Below are 21366 nucleotides of genomic sequence, written 5' to 3' on the forward strand. Positions count from 1 at the left end.
GCTATGTCTTCTAATGATGCTGCCTAAGGGAAGCATGTATAATGTAAACAGAATTGGTCCTAGCACTGAACCCTGTGGAACTCCATAATTAACCTCAGTGTGTGAAGAGGACTCTCCATTTACATGCACAAACTGGAGTCTATTAGATAGATATGATACAAACCACTGCAGTGCAGTACCTGTAATACCTACAGCATGTTCTAATCGCTCTAATAGGATATTATGGTCGACAGTATCGAATGCTGCACTGAGGTCTAGCAGGACAAGCACAGAGATGAGTCCACTGTCAGAGGCCATAAGAAGATCATTTATAACCTTCACTAAAGCTGTTTCTGTGCTGTGATGAGCTCTGAAACCTGACTGAAACTCTTCAAATAAACCATTCCTCTGCAGATGATCTGTTAGCTGTTTGACAACTACTCTTTCAAGGATGTTTGATATGAAAGGAAGGTTGGAGATTGGCCTATAATTAGCTAAAGCCAGCTTGAAGGCCTGTGGTACATAGCTGATTATTAGAGATAGGTGGATCATATTTAGGGTCGAAGAATTAATTAATGGCAGGACTTCTTTGAGCAGTTTTGTAGGAATGGGGTCTAAAAGACACGTTGATGGTTTGGAGGAAGTAATTATTGAAGTTAACTCAGAAAGATCAATTGGAGAAAAAGAGTCTAACTTAACATCAATGGTACTAAGAGTAGCTGTAGATAATATTACATCTGTGGGATGATTATTGGTCATTTTTTCTCTAATGATAAAAATTTTATTTGTGAAGAAGTTCATGAAGTCATTACTAGTTAACGTTAAAGTGATGGTTGGCTCAAAAGAGCTCTGACTTTTTGTCAGCCTGGCTACAGTGCTGAAGAGAAACCTGGGGTTGTTCTTATTTTCTTCAATCAGTGATGAATAGTAAGATGTTCTGGCTTTATGGAGGGCTTTCTTATAAAGCAACAAACTATTTTTATATGAAAACTATTCTTAAACTTAGTTACAGCGCTTTCAGAAAGACTTCTACTGTGATAAAGTCTACTCTCCACCGCTGTGTAGTCAATTATTGTAAATGTAATCAGGAAATGATCAGACAGGAGAGGGTTTTCAGGAAACACTGTTAAATGTTCAGTTTCTATGCCATATGTTAAAAACAAGATCTAGAGTGTGATTAAAGTGGTGGGTGGGTTCTTTTACATTTTGAGAGAAGCCAATTGAGTCTAATAACAGATTAAATGCCATGTTGAGGCTGTCATTTTTAGCATCTACATGGATGTTAAAATCACCCACAATAATTATTTTATCTGAGCTCAGAACTAAATCAGATATAAAGTCTGAGAAATCAGACAGAAACTCTGTGTAAGGCCCAGGTGGACGATAGATGATAACAAGTAAGACTGGTTTCTGAGTTTTACAGCTGGGGTGGACGAGGCTCAGCATCAGGCTTTCAAATGAATTAAAAGTCTGTCTTGGTCTTTACTTGATTAATAGGCTGGTGTGAAAAATTGCTGCCACACCACAACCTCTGGATAGTCATATTTTGGGGGGTTTAATAAATTTGTCCATATTTCTAGAAATGAGAGCTGCTCCATCCAAAGTGGGATGGATGCCGTCTCTCCTAACAAGACCAGGTTTCCTCCAGAAGGTTTGCCAATTATCTATGAAGCCCACATCGTTTCTGGGACACCACTCAGACAGCCAGCAATTTAAGCAGAACATGCGGCTAAACATGTCACTCCTGGTCTGCTTCCCAGCAAAGCTGCGCATGCTTATTTGGGAGTGGAGGAAGCAACAACTACAACAATGTGGCCAACAGCTGTACAGTTTCTCTACGTCACCACTGTTTTCGAGATCTTACTTTTGGGATTGCCCTCGTATGTGGTTTTTAAAGTATTTTAATCTGATTTTAGAGTGATGCTTTCTGCTCTTTTTGTTTTTATTCTGCTTCAGTAACTTTTTAATTTTATAGGATTAGCTGCAGGTTTTTCTTTGATTCCTGTCAAATAAATCATTGAGCCACCCTAACCTCAGAGACAGACTTTGAGTCAGTTTCTGTCTGTGTGTGTTGAATAAGAATCAGATTAAAATGTTTTTGGAATAGCAAATAATTTCTGTAAGATTTCTAAAAGTTAACTTCATGAAAATGTGTTTTCAGGCCGCCTTAGGAGTGCAAACAGTTCCTCAGAGGAGACAACAGCACCAGGTTCTGAGACAGGCCCAGAAGAATTACGAGTTCTAAGGAACAGTTCAGTGGTTTGATCCCCAGCTACTTCACACTGTTCATGGGCAAACTACTGAAACACAGATTCTCCGTGTGTATGTGCCAGTTAGTTAGAAAGCACTGTGTACAAAGATGAAGGTGCACATAAAAGTTATCTGTGTGTGTGAGAGAGAATGGGTTCAACAATTAATAACACCATTAATTTAAAAAAGAGTGGGTGGATTAGCTTGTTACGTTGATTAAAGTAAAACCCCTAAAACAATCTGATGAAACTGTCTTAGATCAAATGTCCAGCACAGTTCACCCTCTGAAGTCTAACCTGCTGCTGGCATCAGAATTGTTTTTAAATATCTGTAATCCTTGAAGCATTATGTTATGCTATGCTTTTGGAGAACTGCAAAGGGAACACTAATAATGTTGACTAAGGTTTGATTTAGGCTTCTGTGAGAAATCGTGGCTCAAGAGTTGGGTGTTCGTCTTGTAATCGGAAGGTTGCCTTTTCGAGCCCCGGCTCGGACAATCTCGGTCGTTGTGACACTTCACCTACCGCCTACTGGTGATGGCCAGAGGGACCGATGGCGCGATATGGCAGCCTCGCCTTTGTCAGTCTGCCCCAGGGCAGCTGTGGCTAAACTGTGGTTTGCTTTCACCAGTGTGTGAATGTGAGAGTGAATGAATAGTGGAATTATAAAGAGCTTTGAGGGCATAATGCAATCCATTATTATTATTATTATTATTATAAGTCTTTGTCATTGTCAGCATTTATGCATATATAATTACCGTGTGTTCATGTCCCGGTGTTTGTATGTGGTGCTTTGTGCATTCCCTCGCATCCGTTCCAAACAATCAGCTGGAAGCACTTGTTTGTTGTTTTGCTTGTTGTTTTAGTTTATTGTGTTTGGTGGTTATCCTGGATGGGGGTACGCTTGAGGGTTCGGTACCCTTGAATTTGCGTTTAAAGTTGCCTCGAGCCCGGTACACCACTGAAGACTAGACCGGTAAAGTTTTATTGTTTTTGTAGCATTTCAGGCTGGGAGTTGCACATAGTAAACAAGTGGCACCAAACTCGGCAAGAGGTTTGAGACAATTTGTTAATGATGGTCTGTAGCTGAGGCGGATGGGTCGTTTTTAAGTTGGCATAATGTGTGTTGATGGATGCTAATGAGATCCTCGTGTGGTGAGTGTTTTGTGCTGTGACCTTTAGTGTTGTGGGGAATATGGCTACTGTGGTTGGATCACTTGTGAGTGGTGTTGGCCAGATGCTGAGCCACCTTTGATGTGATCATTGTGTGGCCATAGCTCTCCATTTTGTGGTTGGTCACTAGTATGCTTGCTTTACTGAATTAGATTAAAGTAACTTGTTGTGGTATGAGGCCACTTGTACAGTGGGGCAAAAAAGTATTTAGTCAGCCACCGATTGTGCAAGTTCCCCCACTTAAAATGATGACAGAGGTCAGTAATTTGCACCAGAGGTACACTTCAACTGTGAGAGACAGAATGTGAAAAAAAAATCCATGAATTCACATGGTAGGATTTGTAAAGAATTTATTCGTAAATCAGGGTGGAAAAAAAGTATTTGGTCACCTCAAACAAGGAAAATCTCTGGCTCTCACAGACCTGTAACGTCTTCTGTAAGAAGCTTTTCTGTCCCCCACTCGTTACCTGTATGAATGGCACCTGTTTGAACTCATCATCTGTATAAAAGACACCTGTCCACAGCCTCAAACAGTCAGACTCCAAACTCCGCCATGGCCAAGACCAAAGAGCTTTCGAAGGACACCAGGAAAAGTATTGTAGACCTGCACCAGACTGGGAAGAGTGAATCTACAATAGGCAAGCAGCTTGGTGTGAAAAAATCAACTGTGGGAGCAATCATCAGAAAATGGAAGACATACAAGACCACTGATAATCTCCCTCCATCTGGGGCTCCACGCAAGATCTCATCCCGTGGGGTCAAAATGATCATGAGAACGGTGAGCAAAGATCCCAGAACCACACGGGGGGACCTGGTGAATGACCTGCAGAGAGCTGGGACCAAAGTAACAAAGGTCACCATCAGTAACACACTACAACGGCAGGGAATCACATCCCGCAGTGCCAGACGTGTTCCGCTGCTGAAGCCAGTGCATGTCCAGGCCCGTCTGAAGTTTGCCAGAGAGCACATGGATGATACAGCAGAGGATTGGGAGAATGTCATGTGGTCAGATGAAACCAAAGTAGAACTTTTTGGTATAAACTCAACTCGTCGTGTTTGGAGGAAGAAGAATACTGAGTTGCATCCCAAGAACACCATACCTACTGTGAAGCATGGGGGTGGAAACATCATGCTATGGGGCTGTTTTTCTGCCAAGGGGACAGGACGACTGATCCGTGTTAAGGACAGAATGAATGGGGCCATGTATCGTGAGATTTTGAGCCAAAACCTCCTTCCATCAGTGAGAACTTTGAAGATGAAACGAGGCTGGGTCTTCCAACATGACAATGATCCAAAACACACCGCCCGGGCAACAAAGGAGTGGCTCCGTAAGAAGCATTTGAAAGTCCTGGAGTGGCCTAGCCAGTCTCCAGACCTCAACCCCATAGAAAATCTGTGGTGGGAGTTGAAAGTCCGTGTTGCTCGGCGACAGCCCCAAAACATCACTGCTCTCGAGAAGATCTGCATGGAGGAATGGGCCAAAATACCAGCTACTGTGTGTGCAAACCTGGTAAAGACCTATAGTAAACGTTTGACCTCTGTTATTGCCAACAAAGGTTATGTTACAAAGTATTGAGTTGTATTTTTGTTATTGACCAAATACTTATTTTCCACCCTGATTTACGAATAAATTCTTTACAAATCCTACCATGTGGATTCATGGATTTTTTTTTCACATTCTGTCTCTCACAGTTGAAGTGTACCTCTGGTGCAAATTACTGACCTCTGTCATCATTTTAAGTGGGGGAACTTGCACAATCGGTGGCTGACTAAATACTTTTTTGCCCCACTGTATGTGACCATTTGTGTGGTAGAGACAACAGATCACTTGGTTGTGGTTATTTGTTGCCACTTTTGGTTTTGTGTTAATGTGAACACTGTGCTTCTGTTAGCTTTTACTTTTATTCCAGGTTTGTGGGTCAAGGACCTGAAGGCTTCAGAGGGGTTTTAATAAATTTAGGGGTCCTAGAGGAACCCTTTTAAGGGAGGTGTTACGTCCCTCTGCAGCCTCTGATCTGCTCAGTGTGGTCAGCTGGTGCTAGTTGGCCACACCTAGTCAGGTGTGGATAAAAGCATACCTGAGGCAAGCTTCCTGAAGAGCTCACTAGTCTTTGCCTTGGTGGTACCAGCTATTTTAGCCAACCTGCTATGCCATTTTAAGATAAAACCTCTTCTGACTAACACTCTGGTATTCATCTCCTTTTTTATGTTGCGACTTTTGAGCCGGGTCGTAACACAGCCTCCTAGAGTTTGAAGATATTTGTGAGGCTTTATATTAATTCTATGATTTTTATTGCTTACTTTGACAGGATACTGATTGTTGTTCTCTGGCTGAACATTACAAAAGTTGCAGTGAAAAAGTAGCTGTTGGCATTCAAAGTGCTGAACAGGCCAATCACAATCACAGCAAAAGGGATGTGATTGTGAAGTTTGATGTATCTGGCTGTTTTTGTTTCGTTTAATACGCCTTATAATCCAGTTCTCCTTATGGTCCCAAAAATACGGTAATTACATGCTATTTTTATAGAGAGTTGTACTGTTTAAATGTAATAATGTTTGTGGGTTTTGTTTACATTGCACTTGTATTGACCTATTCACTTTTTCTTGTGCTTCTGCTCATAACATTGTGTGTGTCTGTCATGTAAATTACGCCATGTAAATAATTGTTGTACAGTAAATATTTTTAAAGGCGCTGTTCAGCCAGTCGGCTTCTATGACTTTTCAGAATGAAAGTGTTTTCTGCTTGGAAATATGTCAGTTTGTTTTTCAAGTGTATAAGGCTGCGTCCACACGTACACGGGTATTTTTGAAAACGGAGATTTTCCGTTTTCGTTTTAAAAAAATGATCCCGTCCACATGTAAAGGCAGAAATGAAGGAAAACGCTGCTAAGAACATGTCAAAGCAACAGGTGGCGCTAGATTCCTAACCATGTAGAAATGTTGGCCAACAGAAGTTTAGAAGCCTCGGTGGGAAATAGTAAACAAAGCTGCAGCATAGAAGCAGAAGCAGAGTTGTATGTGTGGACGGACAGTAACTGTGTGTGTATGTAAGCATTTAAACCAGGGGTGTCAAACTCAAATACACCGTGGGCCAAAATTCAAAACTGGAACAAATTTGGCCCACGGGCCAGAGTTTGACACCTGTGCTTTAAACACTGCAGAGAGTAGAATTAACAAATACTCAGTTTTTGAAAATATCCACCCTGACAGGCGTTTTTAGAAATCTCCATTTTCAGTGACCGAAAACGCCGTTTACGTGTGGACGAAAGGTGCAAACGCATAGAAAAATGCGTTTTCAAAAATACCCGGGTACGTGTGGACGTAGCCTAAACCTTGATTTCATTCTCAAATTTTATTCTATTTTTTATCTTTTTGATCAGTGTTTGAAAACTATCATAACAGCATCATAGTAACATGTAAAAGAATTCATAATGACAGTTTTTGTCATTTTACTGAAAAATGAATTGGTGCATAAACAGTCGCTCATATATGATTGTGACAAGTTTATTTTTTAAAATGTTTTTTTTCTAAACCACATTTCTTGTATATTTTCGTAAATAGAATGTGGATCTTTTGCACCTTTTTCAATAAAGATACTTTTCTAAATAATTGCTCTGTGTTGTACGTTTGTTTTGTGCAGAAGTAATGTTTATTAGTGAAACCATATTATCTTCAAATTGCACTGTCCATCATTACATCTGTTTGCTCTCCACCTGTAGATGGAGCACTGAGCTGTGATGCTGTGTGAAGCAGCAAAAGTAAAAGAAAACAAACAGCGCGTTGTACAGCAAAGTGAGGAAATCCTTAGAGGAACATTTTAACTGTTGTTAATCTGCCATCATCACAGAGAGAAACAGAAAAAGTGATGGATGTTAAATTTAATCTCCCGTCACACTGAACGACCTTTATTACAAACTGCTGGGTAACAACAAAAATAACGTCAACATCAAATGTGGAACATCGCAGAAACAAAAGGACAGACGGGAAAAGGATGACACGAATTTAATAGAAAGATTTTTAAAAAGTAACAGTATTATTTTTTCATTTTAAAAATGACAAAATCAGGCTGATGTGGAGCTGGTTAAGAACTAAAATGAACCATCTTTGGCACAATACTCCCAGCAGTTTGATCAGCTGTAAAGACATCTTCACTGAATTTGGAGTTCATACTCAAGGAAAAGAAAGACATCTTTAAGTGGTGTAAGGCCTCCAGACAGGCCAATAATTTCTTTTATTTTCTTTGTGAGAGAAAATGAAATGTTTTTTTCTGAAACTGATGTAACTTTGAGGCTAGTTTTGGTTTAGAGTAGCTGCCCATCTTTAATCAGTTCAGTTTAATTAGTAGTTTGTTTGTTGTTTTACCACAAATTAGTGTGAGTCCGTTTCGTGACCGACAGTTGAGATAACAGTAAACACTAACCCTTGGGGGGCTCAACCCGGGGTAGCAGTCACGTCCGGTTGGGGGCTCTGTTGGCTCTCAGGTGACTGTTTCCTCGCGGCTGCGTGCAGCGGGGCTAGGGGAGGGTCTGTGCTGACGGACGTGGGTTACTGACCTGGCAACCTGGCTGCCCCTGGGTGGGTCCGGGATGGGCGTGGGGTTCTGGGGGCGCTCCGTCTCTGGGCTGGGGCCCGGGCCGGGCCTCGGGGGCTTGGGTCCTGGTTGGTGTGTTGCCGGGGTTGTGGGCGGGTGGGTGCATGGGGGCCCGGCCCTGGAGCAGGGTGCCGCCGGTGCGTCGAGCCGCCTGGGGGGCTCTTCAACTGGTGGGGGGGATGGTCACATCTTGCAGGAGCTTTCTTCTCTCAGGAACTCTCTGTAGGAGGGGGAGATACAGTAGAGGTGGAGGAAGATCTCAGCCTGGGCGTTTACCGTCTTATGTAGTCTGGAAGATGTGTGGATGGTGGGGTGGGTGCAGTTTTCTCTGTGGTGGGGTTGGGTGGACTGTCCAGGGCTCTGTGGAGCCGGGGGGCGCTACTGCACTGGGCCCCGGTCTGATGGGCCTGGGCCCCCCTTCCCTGGCGGGTCGCGGAGGGTGGGGGTGCCTACTGGGGTCAGCGGGGGAGCTGGCCCCAGGGAGGGGTTACCTGCCCCTCCCTTCCTTCCCTCCCCATCTCCAGCTGCCTCCCTCTTCCCGCTCCTCCACAACCACCCACACATGCAGGGCCTTGGAGTGGGGGTATGTCACCAGGGTGCAGAGGAGGCTACCCCCCCCCCCCCCCCCCCCGTCCCCTTCTGGCTGCCTCTGCCTCAATTTTATCCCACAACTTAGACATTCACATTACTCACACTCTCATTACACATACATATAGGATCTTGGGGGTGGGCACAATCACGGAGTCCAAATCACCATCAGGGTGTATACCTCACCCCTGACGTCGTTGCCCACCTCTCAATTTTAAATACACTTAGTCATTGAGGGCTAGCAGGAGGGACTATGCGCTTACCTGCTGCTCCTTGGCAGGTAGCTCCATGCCCTCCTGGGTTTTAAATGCACCTTAGAACACATATGCATCAACATTACAATGAGCGGGTGGAGGGAGGTTTGGAGTCTTCTCCCACCCCCATTCTCTGCGGCCTGCTGGAGCGGGAGGGCTAGTAGGAGGAGTTGGCCGTCCGACTGCGGTCTGGGGTGTGGGGCCTCCCTGCTGCTGCGGAGTCGGGGCGGTCTGCCTCTCCCCACCGCAGGGAAAAGGGTAACACCACCTGGGTCTGGGTGCAATTCCCCCCTCCAGGGGCAAGGGTACCTAGACCCGGTTTGTAGAGTACGCTTGGGGAGTGTGATTGTGTGTACAGCGTCTCTTTATGTCTGTCTCCACGTTGGTTGAGTGTGGAGTGAGTGCATATGAGAGCATGAGGGGGGGAATGGATGTTTGTGTCTGTGTGTGCCTGTATGTCTGTGTCTATATGTCAGGTTGGGTATCAGACGCCACCTCTCTGGGGACACCTCAGGCCCTCCAAGGTTTGGAGGCCTATCTCCACCCACCACCACTTCCCCTGCCGGTGGCGGACTCCCTCAGGTGTCGGTGTGTTGGTGGTTCTTTGTGTCTGGGGGTGGGCGTCCGGGTACACACCGGCTCACTCCTTGGCGGCCGCTTGTCGGGGCCTGGGGCCTGGGGCTCGCTCGGGCCCCTTTGGAGGTGGGGTGCCCCCGGCCTCTCGGCCTGGGGCTCGGTCACTCAGGCGCAGCTGGGGGCCGGCGGAGCTCACGGGCGCGTCACTGCAACTCCCCCTGACTTCTGCTCCGCGGCTGCTGGGCGAGCCCTCATCTGGGACTCTCCTCAGCTCTTACTGGAACAGTGGCGCGGCTGCCCCTCTGTTGGTCTTCCATGGTCTCTTGTGTTCTGGGGGCCTCTGGATGTCTGGAGTTTTGATCTCCTCCATACCCACTTCACACCCTGGAGGACGGGGCTGTGGCCCCCCCACACTCCCTAGCAGATCATTACATGGAGAAACCTTTGGAATGCAAGCATGCTGATCCACACAGGTATGCACACATGGGTATTCACAGACGCGGACTAAAGCTTTCTTGGCTGCTGCCTCAAAGCACACTGTGCGCTGTCTATCTTGCGTGCTGCACAATATCGTTTATTATTTAGTAAATATTGATATCTATGACTAGCTAGTTTATTGTGATGGTGCTTTGTTTTCTCTATTATTATGTTGCTCTTTGTTGTTTGCTGTCTCCTCTGTTTGTTTTTTTTTGTTTGTTTGTTTTTTTTCTCCATACAGGTGACCCAGGAGTTCTTTTTTTTTTTTCTCTCTCTTCCCCCCCCTTCTCACCGTCTCTTCTCCCCTTTGGTTTTCTTTCTTTCTCTCCCCCTCTTTCTCTCATTCATTCCCCCTGTCCTATTTATTAAAAAAAAAAAAAAAAAAAAAAAAAATGACAAAGGATGAACTGAAGCTCTGCCGTAATGTCGCATACTGCTGTTTCTGATGTCATTTAGAAAAAAAAAAAAAAAAACAGTAAACACTGGAGGAACTTTCACTGCTGGGGCGGCTGTGGCTCAGGACGTAGAGCAGGTCATCTACTGATCAGAAGGTTGGTGGTTCCCCCCAGTCTGCACGCCAGATATATGAGCAAGATATGAACCCAAGTTGCTCTCCGATGCATCAGCTGGCATCCATCAGGGTGTAAATGGTAGTTAGTAGGCACTTAGCAGCATAGAAGACAGTGCTTGTGTTGCGTTTGAGTGTAGAAAAGTCCCATAGAAGAATCAGTCCATTTACCTTTTAGTTTTCTGCTGTCTGAATCACTACAATCCATGACCTTACCATACACAGTTAAAGTGCGCCATCCTGTGGTACTAACTCCACACTCCTGCTATAGATGAATCATTCACTTTCAACTCACTGCACAGACAGCTGTTTATTTTTTTAAAGCATTATAGCGTCAAACCTGGAGGCAGGCAAAATTACAGTTTTTACATTTTTACTGAACAGTTTTGAATTTTAAAAAAATCTGTTGAACCTCATACAAAGTGTGCACTTGCTGGCCACTTTATTAGGTACACCTCCTCAACTACTTGTTAATGCAAATTTCAGCCAATTACATTTCATGGAGCTCAGTGCAGTTAAGCATGTGCATGGTCAAGACAACCTGCTGAATTTCACAGCTAGCATCGGAATAAGGAAGAAAAAATATTTATGCAACTTTCTCTGCTAGGAAGGCAACAAGAAGTAAAATAACCTATTGTTACAACCAAAGTGTGCAGAAGAGCATCTAAGAACATGAAGAAGCTGGGCCACAGCAGCAGAAGACCAGACTAAGTGCCACTCTGTCAGCTAAGAACAGGAAACAGAGACTGCACACACACACTCACCAAAACTGGACAATAGAAAGCTGCAACAATGTTGCCTGGACTGATGAGTCTCAGTTTCTGCTGTCACATTTGAATACTTATCAAAGAGAAGTGTGTTAAGAAGTGTCACTGACAATCTCTGACCAATCACAGACACGGACAGGTCTACTGATAGCAGAGCGACTGATTTTACACTGCAAGTAAAACTATGACTTCAGAAAAATATGAAGAGATAAAAAAATAAACAAATTTCCTAAATATGGGATAAATGAAGGTTTTCCTGTTATTTATATTACAAGTTAAAAGCAGCAGAGTGTGAGCTCTGAGTGCTTTGGTCAGTAAAACTGGAAAAGAGCTGCTGTGTTGGTGATACAGTTTAGCCTGAAGACAGAATTTCAGCTAACAGGAGAAAAGCAGGTCTGAAAATATTCTTTTTTTTTTAAATTGATGCTCTTCAGGAAAGTCTTTGGACCCTCCTTCTAGGATTTCACAGTAAGCTGTTGTGATCTCTATAATCTCTGGATCTCGTCCAGCCTGCCCCAGGTTAGGTCTTCAGTGTATGTTGGTGATGTGCACCAGTGAAAAGGGAACCTCCTTCATAACACTGAAAGCCACAGATCGTTCCTCCTAATACAGGTTCATGGTGTCGTTCACGCTGTAGCTTCCAGGTCAGGAAGACTGAAACAGCTCAGAGTCAACAGGAGAGAAACGAGTTCAGACCTCGAAGGCTTTAATCTGTAATCTGTGGTTCTTACAGCGAGAGCTGGAGCCAGGACGTGTGTTCACATGTTTCATGACACTCTGAGGAAGGACCGGCGCTGAAACATGTCTGTTTTCTTCTTACTGACGTTTGATATTAAACACTTTATGCCTGTAAGTGTGAGCGCTGAAGTTCTCATTCATCAGTTTGCATTTATGTCGTTATGCACTCATTTATTTATTTACCTGGATTGTTGAACATGTTGATGTTTTTTATGCAAAGCTTAACAGAACTAACACACACACACACACGCTCCTCCCACTCGTGACTGAGGCTTGTTTCCTAAACTTACTCGACCAGAGTATCCGCTGCAGAGCGTCAGTAGCGTGATCGACGCAGCACAGAGGAACGTTTTTACTCCGCGTCATGTTTTCTTCTGTTTTTAAGGCAAAAACTCTGCAGCTTTTATTTTTATGCCTCTTTCTTCTGACTGTGACTGCAGTAACAACAGGACATGAAAACGGTAAGAACACTAATGCTGAGACAGTAAAGCTCTTCTACTGATTTAACACAGCAGCGAGATGTATCCAAAAATGGTGAATTATCCCTTTAATGTTGGTGTGGATTCGTTTTCCCCACTCATCTTTAGATGGTTCAGAACTGTCAGTGATGAGGTAAACAACAACTAGATTTAAAGATACAAGTGTTGAGTGTTTCCTCACTGCGGTCCGAGCTGTCCCGTCACAGTGGAGAGAAACACTGAAATATCTGCTGAACAGCAATGAAGGAGACGTAATTACTGCTTCAACCACATTCAGTTCTCAAATCACCACGATGTTGGTGTGAAAACTCAACAAAGACATTTCTTTCTACTAGATATCACTAAGAATTGGTCTTCTGCTATTAAACACAGAAGAAATCATTGGACAAATCGCAGGTCAATGAAGATGTTGCAGGTCATGCTCAGCACACTTCAGTTTAACAGCCTTCTACTCTGCAGAGGGAGGAGAGTGACAGATTATCTTCCAGTGCTGCTGTTTGTTATCATGATGACAGCAGGAGGAGTTCAGGCACGTCGGCTCGTCACAGCAAGCTCAAACACAGCAGCTGGTCTCTGAGTGGACTCTTCATCCTTTTCAGTCTGTGACATTCTCATTACCATCACTCAACACTGTGCCAAACCACCTCAGTGTGAGCTGAAGGCTAATGCCACTGGGAGGTCACTAAACCAGAAACCACCTTAAAATTCACCTGAATGCTGAAACATCACCCTCCTTGTGCTGTAGCTTCATGCTGTGTTCACAGGTGCAGCTCTGAAGCCGTTTGTTGGGATCCTGAACATCACGGAGTACAGGGTGCAGCTGAGGTGTGAGGTCAGAGGTGCGTCTCCAAAGCCTAGAGTGGAGTGGAGGGACAGCCATGGAAACATCCTTCCTGCTGAGCAGCCACAGGTGTCACACAGAGACGGCCGCTATGACATCACCCTCCTCACCACGGTGACCAGGACAAACACCAACATCTTCCACTGCGTGGCCACACAGGAGGAGATCAGCCATGTGACTGAAGAAGAGATCCACGTTCCAGGTGAGGCCACAGACTCTGATTTGTAGGGTCCCAACGATATTCGTATCGATATTGAACTGTTCGATACAGTGCTTTCGGTTCGGTACGCATATGTATCGAACAATACAAAATTTTTAATTTATTTTATCAACTTTCCTTCTGACGATGCTGTCTGTGTTGAGCGCTCAGTGAATCTGCGTTCGACTACTCCGCCTAGGCTCGACAGTGCAGCCTAGGCGGAGTAGTCGAACGCAGATCCACTGAGCGCTCAACACAGACAGCATCATCAGAAGGAAGAGCGCAGGGCAAGCTAGCGAGACAGAAGTTAAGCTCTCCTTACAACATGGACCTCCCCCACTCTCATTCAGATCTGGCGTTTGGAATTATTTTGGTTTTCATGTGAGGTATGACCCTGAAGGTAAGCGAGTCATGGACTAAAGTAAAACAGTATGTTGGATGTGCCATGCAATGCTCAATTACATGGGTGGGAGCTAGTGTGTTAGCGCAGTTAGCTCGTTAACGTGTTGGCCGTCTAGCCCCATGCACGGGCGATCGGCGGTAGCTCGTTAACGGAGATTTGCCGTGTTGTGGCGTTAAGGTCATTTCAACGAGATTAACCTGAAAGCACTAGTGGGAACACAACGAATATGACTGCACATTTACACCGACATCATCCTAGTGCAAAGACCAAAACAACAAGCATGCTACTAACTTTAGCCGAGTCATTTAGACAGCTGTTAGCACATGATTCTCCTTATATGTTTAATATGCTGCTGAGAATATAGCCCAGAAGAAGCGGATAGTATAGCTTTTATTTTGGAAAGAGACATTTCTCTGTAATAAACTCTCTTTTTCCAAAGATGAGTGATTCCTCAATCAGATACAGGGCTCGCAATATCGCTAGCCCGACGTCCTGGGGCTAGGATCTTTTCACTCGGGCTACCAAAATCTATCTCTGCCCTGCCTGTCGGGCTATTGTAGGAAAAATATATGTCAATGCTTTTGCATTCTTTCAGAAATGTAGCTGGGTAATTATGTCATTGGCATCGGTGAGCCACTGTCAATATGTGACATATTGAAAACGCGTTTGAATTTGCGCTTGTTTTTTTGCTTTCACTTTGCAATGACAGCACTGATCTGTGAGTGATGATAATTTGTGCACCAATTCCTCTGACATCGTCTTATTAATCGTTAGCTTACTATGCAAACATGACAAGTGAAATCTCCCGCAGCTTAAACATGTGAGAGGTTGATCGCACAGAGAATCGCTGAGCTTATGTGAGTGCGTGTGTAAAAGCAGCAGGATTTATATTTGACTACGATGACCTTCACAGACAGATATATATTTTAGTTCTGCTGAGCCAAATAAGACAGGTCAGGGTGAAGAAGTGACAGCCAAAGAAAAGCTTACCACAAAACTGAGAAGTTATGACAAATCAGACTATAAGGCAAAAAGAAAGTGCAGCTTTATGGTTTCATGGACAAAAGAATTTCTGTGGCTGCAATATGACGAGCTAAATAACCAGGGCTGCACATAAGTGGTCCGCAGGTGCGCATTCGCTGTCAAAATAAAAGACATGCACAAGGGTTAGGGTTAAATTTAAAAACTGTACTTTTGAGTTAAAATATATATTTATAATTTTAATAAATGACAAATTAAAAAGGCATGAACATTTTTTTGTATCGAAAAAATATCGAACCGTGACACCAAAGTATCGAACCGAACCGTGAATTTTGTGTATCGTTGCACCCCTACTGATTTGATTGCTAAAGGTTGTAATTAGTGTGTTTACAAACGTATATCTTTGTAACAGCAGGCTTCTGTAATGTGTTTCAGATCAGCTGTTCGAGTCCTGCGATGGAGTCGGTGTGATCGTTTCTGTATTTGCTTCTGGATTCTCTGTCACTGTGTTTGCGTCTCTGTTGCTGTTCTCAGCTTGTATTAAATGTTGTTGATAACAGACAGCAGATACTTTCATCTGCCTTTTTTATTCTCTGCTCTTCTGTTTCCTCTGGTTTTAAGGCTGATATGTTATTTATACCAACATTGTATTAATGAAAAATAAAGTTGGGTAAATGATGACTCAGTGGATAATGTGGATATGGATGTGGATAAGGTTTTAAAACATGCTAAACTGCTTTAAAAGTGTTTAAACATCACGGTTCACATTGAAACACATTCATGTTTTTATCCCGACTGGATACAAATTGAGGCTCTGCCCTTTATCTGCTCATTATTATGATGAATCCTGATATCAGAGCTGTATTTATAATGGCCAGATGCAGGGTGGTGGACTGATCCCCGGTGGCTAAAACTGGTTTTTGGTATACGAATATCACCTCTCTGATTGGGAGGGAGCCTGGGCTCGCCTCAAGGCTTGGGTTCAGGAACTCTCTGGAGTGAAAGGGTGGGGGAGGGCGTTCTTGTATCACCCTGGTTAGGTGCATGTGAGCTGGGGTTTTCCTACAGGTTATACTGGAGGTCCTGAGTGTCACATATAATTATGCACATGAAAATCAGCTCCGAGTACTTGACCTGCTTGGAGCTCCTGGTGGATGCTTGAAGGTGGTGCAGCTGGAGAGTCTTATTTTTACTACTTCTTGTAGGTACTGGCAGTGAGAGCTGGGTGTTTTATTGCTGAGCTAACCGCAGCTTTTCCATAAAGAACGCCGTGTTTGAGCATAAGGCGGTCGACACAGTCAGTCACGGTTGATGATCAGAGTTTGTAATCAGAACAGTTTCTTCTTACTAAACGCAGAATCCAGCACATGTGATACATGAAACTTTTAATAACTTGTTGCTTGTCAGTAATGGAAGCTGTGATGATGAAGAGGGAAGAGGGATGCTGCCAGGTCCAGTTTCATTGAACAGCCAAGTTCAATAAAAGTACTAAAACACTGCCTTCATGTTACATTCGGTTGTAATCCCTGTGTAGATGCTGACAGTTACCTGCATCACTGCTCAGGCCTTTAAATTCAGCTGTGATATTTAAATGAGTCAAATGTTTAACATAGTCGTAAATGAGAGTGTCGGCCTGATCCTCTGAGCTCATTAACAGCTGTTTACTCAGAGAGACGTGGTTCCTCACAGGACAGCCACCACAAACGGGATTATAAAAAATATTATGCATCACTGAAGATTAAATATTACATATTATTGTCTGCTAATAGTGAGGATCTAGATGATAAATATAGGAAAAAATTCTGAGAAATAAGCTTCCTACAAAAGGTATCAGGGTGAGGGGTTCAGTCATTCTGGAGTTATCAGTCCTACAGATTGAAAGAAGTCAGTTGAGGTGACATCTGACGAAACCCCCTCCCTCGCAAAACACCCACACAAACACACCCACCCACACCCTGCATGTTTTGTGGGTGAGGCTGGAGCCTCCGGGGCAGACGCAGTGTTGATTATGTCTCTTAGCTGGCGTGGGAAAGTCTCTGTGTCCTTCCAGAAGAGTCTGTGGGATATTTTGTGATGACATCCAGCAGAGATGGAGGCTGTTTATAATGGAGCGTGATGATATACAATAAATAAAAACACAGTATTTACCCACAGGAGCTGTGTGAATCCTGAGTGTGTTTTTAACATGCTAACTATGCTAAATCTTTGATCACTGTTGTGCATGTTTCTCATCTTTAATAATCAAACCTAGAAGTGAAAGGCCAGCCTCTGAAATATGAGAACTGTGTTTAAAACTGTCTGTAATTCTAAAACGGTTCAGACTTAAGCTGCTTAAGTAATGAGGCGGCTCAGCTGCTGCGTCAGCCTCTTATAACCGTCCACATTACAAAAACTTGCAGGGACGACTCTTTGGGCCACGAGTCGCTGCTCGTTTGAACACTTTTGTCAGACAAACAGCAGCAAAGTGAGAAACGGCAGCAGGCCACACAGCTCCACAGCTGTGGATGATTCAGGACACAAAGCACCTGTGGATCTTTTCTCGCCTGCTGAGGTCCTAATTAAACACAGCGTTCAGTGTTACATGTTTTCTGTGGGGTGAGCGGTGTGCACTGCAACAAAAAGAAAATGAGCTTTCTGTTTGTTTGTTTTTTAATTCATATTTTTATTAAGGTTTCAAAAGCAGGCATTCACAGTATGTACATCATGTAAGCATTCTTCATACTTAGGTCATCTGCCTTAAATACTGAAATAGTATTTTAATTTACATCCAAGTCATAAGGGAAGAATACTTACAACGATAGAAGTAATTGAAACCATCACATAATCCGAAAATCAAAAAACAAAACTAACAAACCTAAGAAAGAGAAAAAAAAAACAAAAAAAAACAACACGGATGTGTTGGTATGGGGTGATCCTATAAATATATATACATACATCATAATTATTGGTTTGTAATAGTAAAATCTGGCCTATGAGGCGTGATATATTTAACCCAGTTTTCCCAATATGATGCAAATTTCTCCAGCTTGTGGTTAACAGAAGCTGTTATCTTTTCCATGTTATAAATTTCCATTGTGATTTCCATCCATGTACTTATGTTTGGGCTCTCTGGGGATAACCATTTTCTGGTGATATTCTTTTTACAGGCCACCAATAAAATATTTATTAAATGTTTATCATATTTAGGCCATTCCTGAGGTATATATCCAAAGAACATAGTCTTACTCTCGAGAGGTATTTCACGTTTAAAGATATCCTGTAAGGCATTATGTATTTCTCTCCAATAATCCCTCAAGATTGAGCAGTCCCAGAAAATATGGTAGTGATTTGCACTTTGATTTCCACAGTTCCTCCAACAAGCAGGGGGGTTATCATCATCATGAGACTTCTGAGAAGGTGTTATAAAGTATCTAATTAGGCACTTCCAGCCAAATTCCCTCCACTTTTGTGAGCTGGTACACATCCACTGATATCTCCATATTGCCGTCCATTCTTCCTCTAATATTTTTATCCCTCCTTCCTTCTCCCATTTTGTTCTAATATATGAAGTCGAATGTGGTTTCAAATCCATTAGACCCTTATACAGACATGATACAATTCTATCAATAGTTTCTGAGTTACAGCTTTTTATAAACAGTTCCATCAAGCGTGTGTTTATCATTGTTACGTTTCTCATCTTCGTGTCGGCATAGTGCCTTAACTGCAGATATCGATAGAAGTCTTCTTTTTCTAATGAAAATGTTTTTCTAAGCATGTCAAAGCTGAACAATTTTCCATCCTTCATTATACTGCACAGGGCTGTTATGCCCTTACCTGTCCAGTCCTTGAATCTAGAATCCAGTTCATTAGGTTTGAACTCTGAGTCGTAAGCACACCATTTAAGAACTGTAATATTGGTCTCGAGTTTATATTCCTTTATAATAGTTCTCCATGTTTTAAGGGTCCTTTTCACCCACATGTTATCAGTATTTTTTATATAGGTTTGTAAGTTATTGTCAGCTAGAGTTGCCTGAATAGGTATAGACAGCATTTGTTCCTCAATGGTTTTCCATTGGGCAGTGTATGATTGGTTGAAAATGAGCTTTCTGAACACTAAAACACGACCACACGACCCTGCTGTGAGAGTCTAATCCTGCTGACTCCACTTCAGGCTGCAGCTGGTCTGACTCAGTGTTCCTGGTTTAAGTGACCGTTCAGGTCTCAACATCTGCAGAGCAGGTAAAGGCTGATGTTAGAGTCCAGCAGCAGGATGAGATCCTTCCTTGGAAGCAGCTGAGTGTGGAGAGGAGATTTATGTAAACCAGCTGAAGGTAAAACAGTGTTCAGTTTGAGGGTGACTTTGGGGTCCTTAGGGACTAGTAGAGCGCTATACAGGCCATTTACCATAAACTGCACATGCTTACAGCCACCACTGCCACTGTGCAGTCCTGGTAAATGTGATGCTGTTCTATGAAAGCGTACGTACGCTTTGACTTCTCGTCCGACCGGCTCAACAGACGAAAGCATAAAAAGAGTCATTGTTTATGTTTCTGCTTCCAGCTGCCTGCCAGCTGTGGTTTTCATAACAGGAAATATCACAGTTATAAAAGGTTTAATGCACTGAGTGCTGTCACACTTTTAATGTGACACGCAGAAACTTGACATGTTAACCACGTACTGGATTTGACAATCTGACACTCACTGTTAACTCTGTCATTTTCAGATGAATTTACAGGGACAACAACCCGTGAACCTTTTTGCTGCCTCGATGGCTGTTATGGTTGAAGAGATGATCCTCTCACTAACTGCGAGGTTCGATTTTCCAGCAGTGGAAGTCAATACTGACACTAATGAACTCACTGAAAATCCTCATAAGATGCAAGAGAACAGGACGGGAATCTTTAAGGGTCTCATCGTCGCTTGACTAAAGATTTTCACACATTTTATAAAAAGCCAGAGATTTTTAACACCACATAACGACTACAACCCTGACTGCACAATGATGACCCTGAAATAATGAAGATGATGGTAATAATAATGAAATGGCTAACCCAGAGTCTGGACATGAAATCAATCGTGAGTCTCGGGGAGATCATCGAGGACAAACCCCGGATACGAACACGTCTGTAACATCAGGCGCTGGTGTACTGAAGACCTAAAATGCTGCCTGTGTGAGCGAACAGAGGTCACTAAATCTGACCGTGACCTCGAGCACTGTTTGGACCCCTCAGGTGATCAGTGTTTGATTAAACACACTGATCATAAGAGGAGTGATGCTTGTGAGCTGTGGACAGACAGATGATGAGCTTCTCCATGACATAAGCTCGGTGATCGCTCAGTCAGGTGAGCAGTTGTTCACAGATTTACAGATTTAATTATTCAGATCTACAGTTGGTGTGTAATCAGTCAGATTAAGTCCTCACGTGTAGCACTAACAGCAGGTGTGTTTCAGTCCTGCCACGGACGCGTGAATCAGTGCCGTCATCTGTGGAAGGTGTGCTGGTCGAGCAGGAAAGGAAGAAGATGTTCGTGGAAGTTCATCCAGTCAGTGCCAAGAACTCTGCTCATCTGAAACACGTGTAACAGTGCAACACAACGTTTGGATCTGATCATGCCCAGAACTAACAGGTCAGCAGTTACACAAACTGCACCTGTAATGCTTCAACATTTACCGTGCTCACAGCATATCCATTCACTGTGGACCCCTCGCTGATTAGAGTGGCCTGTAACAGTGACCCCGGGTGCAAAAGGGTGCGTTCACTGGCCTTTTTTCTGGGTTTTCCTAATCAGCGAACACTGACGTCCATCCTTTATCCTGAGCTTATCTGGGTTATAACAGCTCTGACTGTCTGCGTAAGCTCAGGTCAGGTCACGAGTTTGAAATGAAGGGCACGGGACTCCTTTGGGTTCATCAAGCTGTTTCATTTTATCCCGAGTCCCAGGTTTTTAACCCCTAGAGGAGATCTCCCCATGGAGGGGTTCTTGAGCGTATGAGACCCATGCTGGAGGCTAATGAATCTAACTGTGGGTAAAATAAAAATCAAGGTGGAATAAAGCCATTAGTCATTAAAGAGCTTCATGAGGAGCAAGAGAAAAGAAGTTGAGCTTCACAAACACAGTGTTTGCTTCACGTTTACTTTGTTGGTATCTGGTCCCCTGTTATGTTGCAAGATAAATATGATGACGCACACTCTTTACAGCAGCCAGGACTGGTTGGCAGCTCCATCACTGCTGTCTCTCCTGCTTCAACCACCAAACATCAGCAGATGTAGTTTGGACAGACAGTCGTTCAGGCTGTAGGCTGTTGTGTAGATAAACTGATCCTGCCTCTCTGTGTGTGTCTGTGTTTGCGCTCATTGTGATTTCTCTGCTTATGGCCGTGAGCCCACAGCTCCTGAAGCAGGACCGCGCACGCTTAAAGCCGCCACTCCCACTACGAACTTCTGGGAAATGTGGCGCAGCTGCTTTGTTTTATCAGTGAACTGCAGGTCTTTGAAAGTTGAACCTGTTCATCAGAAAAAGGA

At 43.6% G+C, this 21366-nt stretch overlaps 1 protein-coding gene across 2 annotated transcripts; it reads left to right on the top strand.

Moving 5' to 3' along the window:
• Positions 1–12240: 12240 nt before the first annotated feature.
• Positions 12241–15544, top strand: LOC113021782 (butyrophilin subfamily 2 member A2-like). 2 transcript variants are annotated; one of them, XM_026166499.1, is made up of 4 exons: positions 12242–12421; positions 12548–13117; positions 13204–13482; positions 15299–15544. In XM_026166499.1, the coding sequence occupies exons 2-4, from the start codon at positions 13105–13107 to the stop codon at positions 15415–15417; spliced, it is 411 nt and encodes a 136-aa protein (XP_026022284.1). In that variant the 5' UTR covers positions 12242–12421; positions 12548–13104; the 3' UTR covers positions 15418–15544. The 2 variants fall into 2 exon arrangements, with proteins under 2 accessions (XP_026022283.1, XP_026022284.1); XM_026166498.1 differs by lacking the exon at positions 12548–13117 and having other exon boundaries at positions 12241–12421.
• The last annotated feature ends 5822 nt before the right edge of the window (positions 15545–21366 follow it).

This window comes from Astatotilapia calliptera, chromosome 5 (assembly GCF_900246225.1).
Source record: "Astatotilapia calliptera chromosome 5, fAstCal1.2, whole genome shotgun sequence".
Lineage (NCBI taxonomy): Eukaryota > Metazoa > Chordata > Actinopteri > Cichliformes > Cichlidae > Astatotilapia > Astatotilapia calliptera.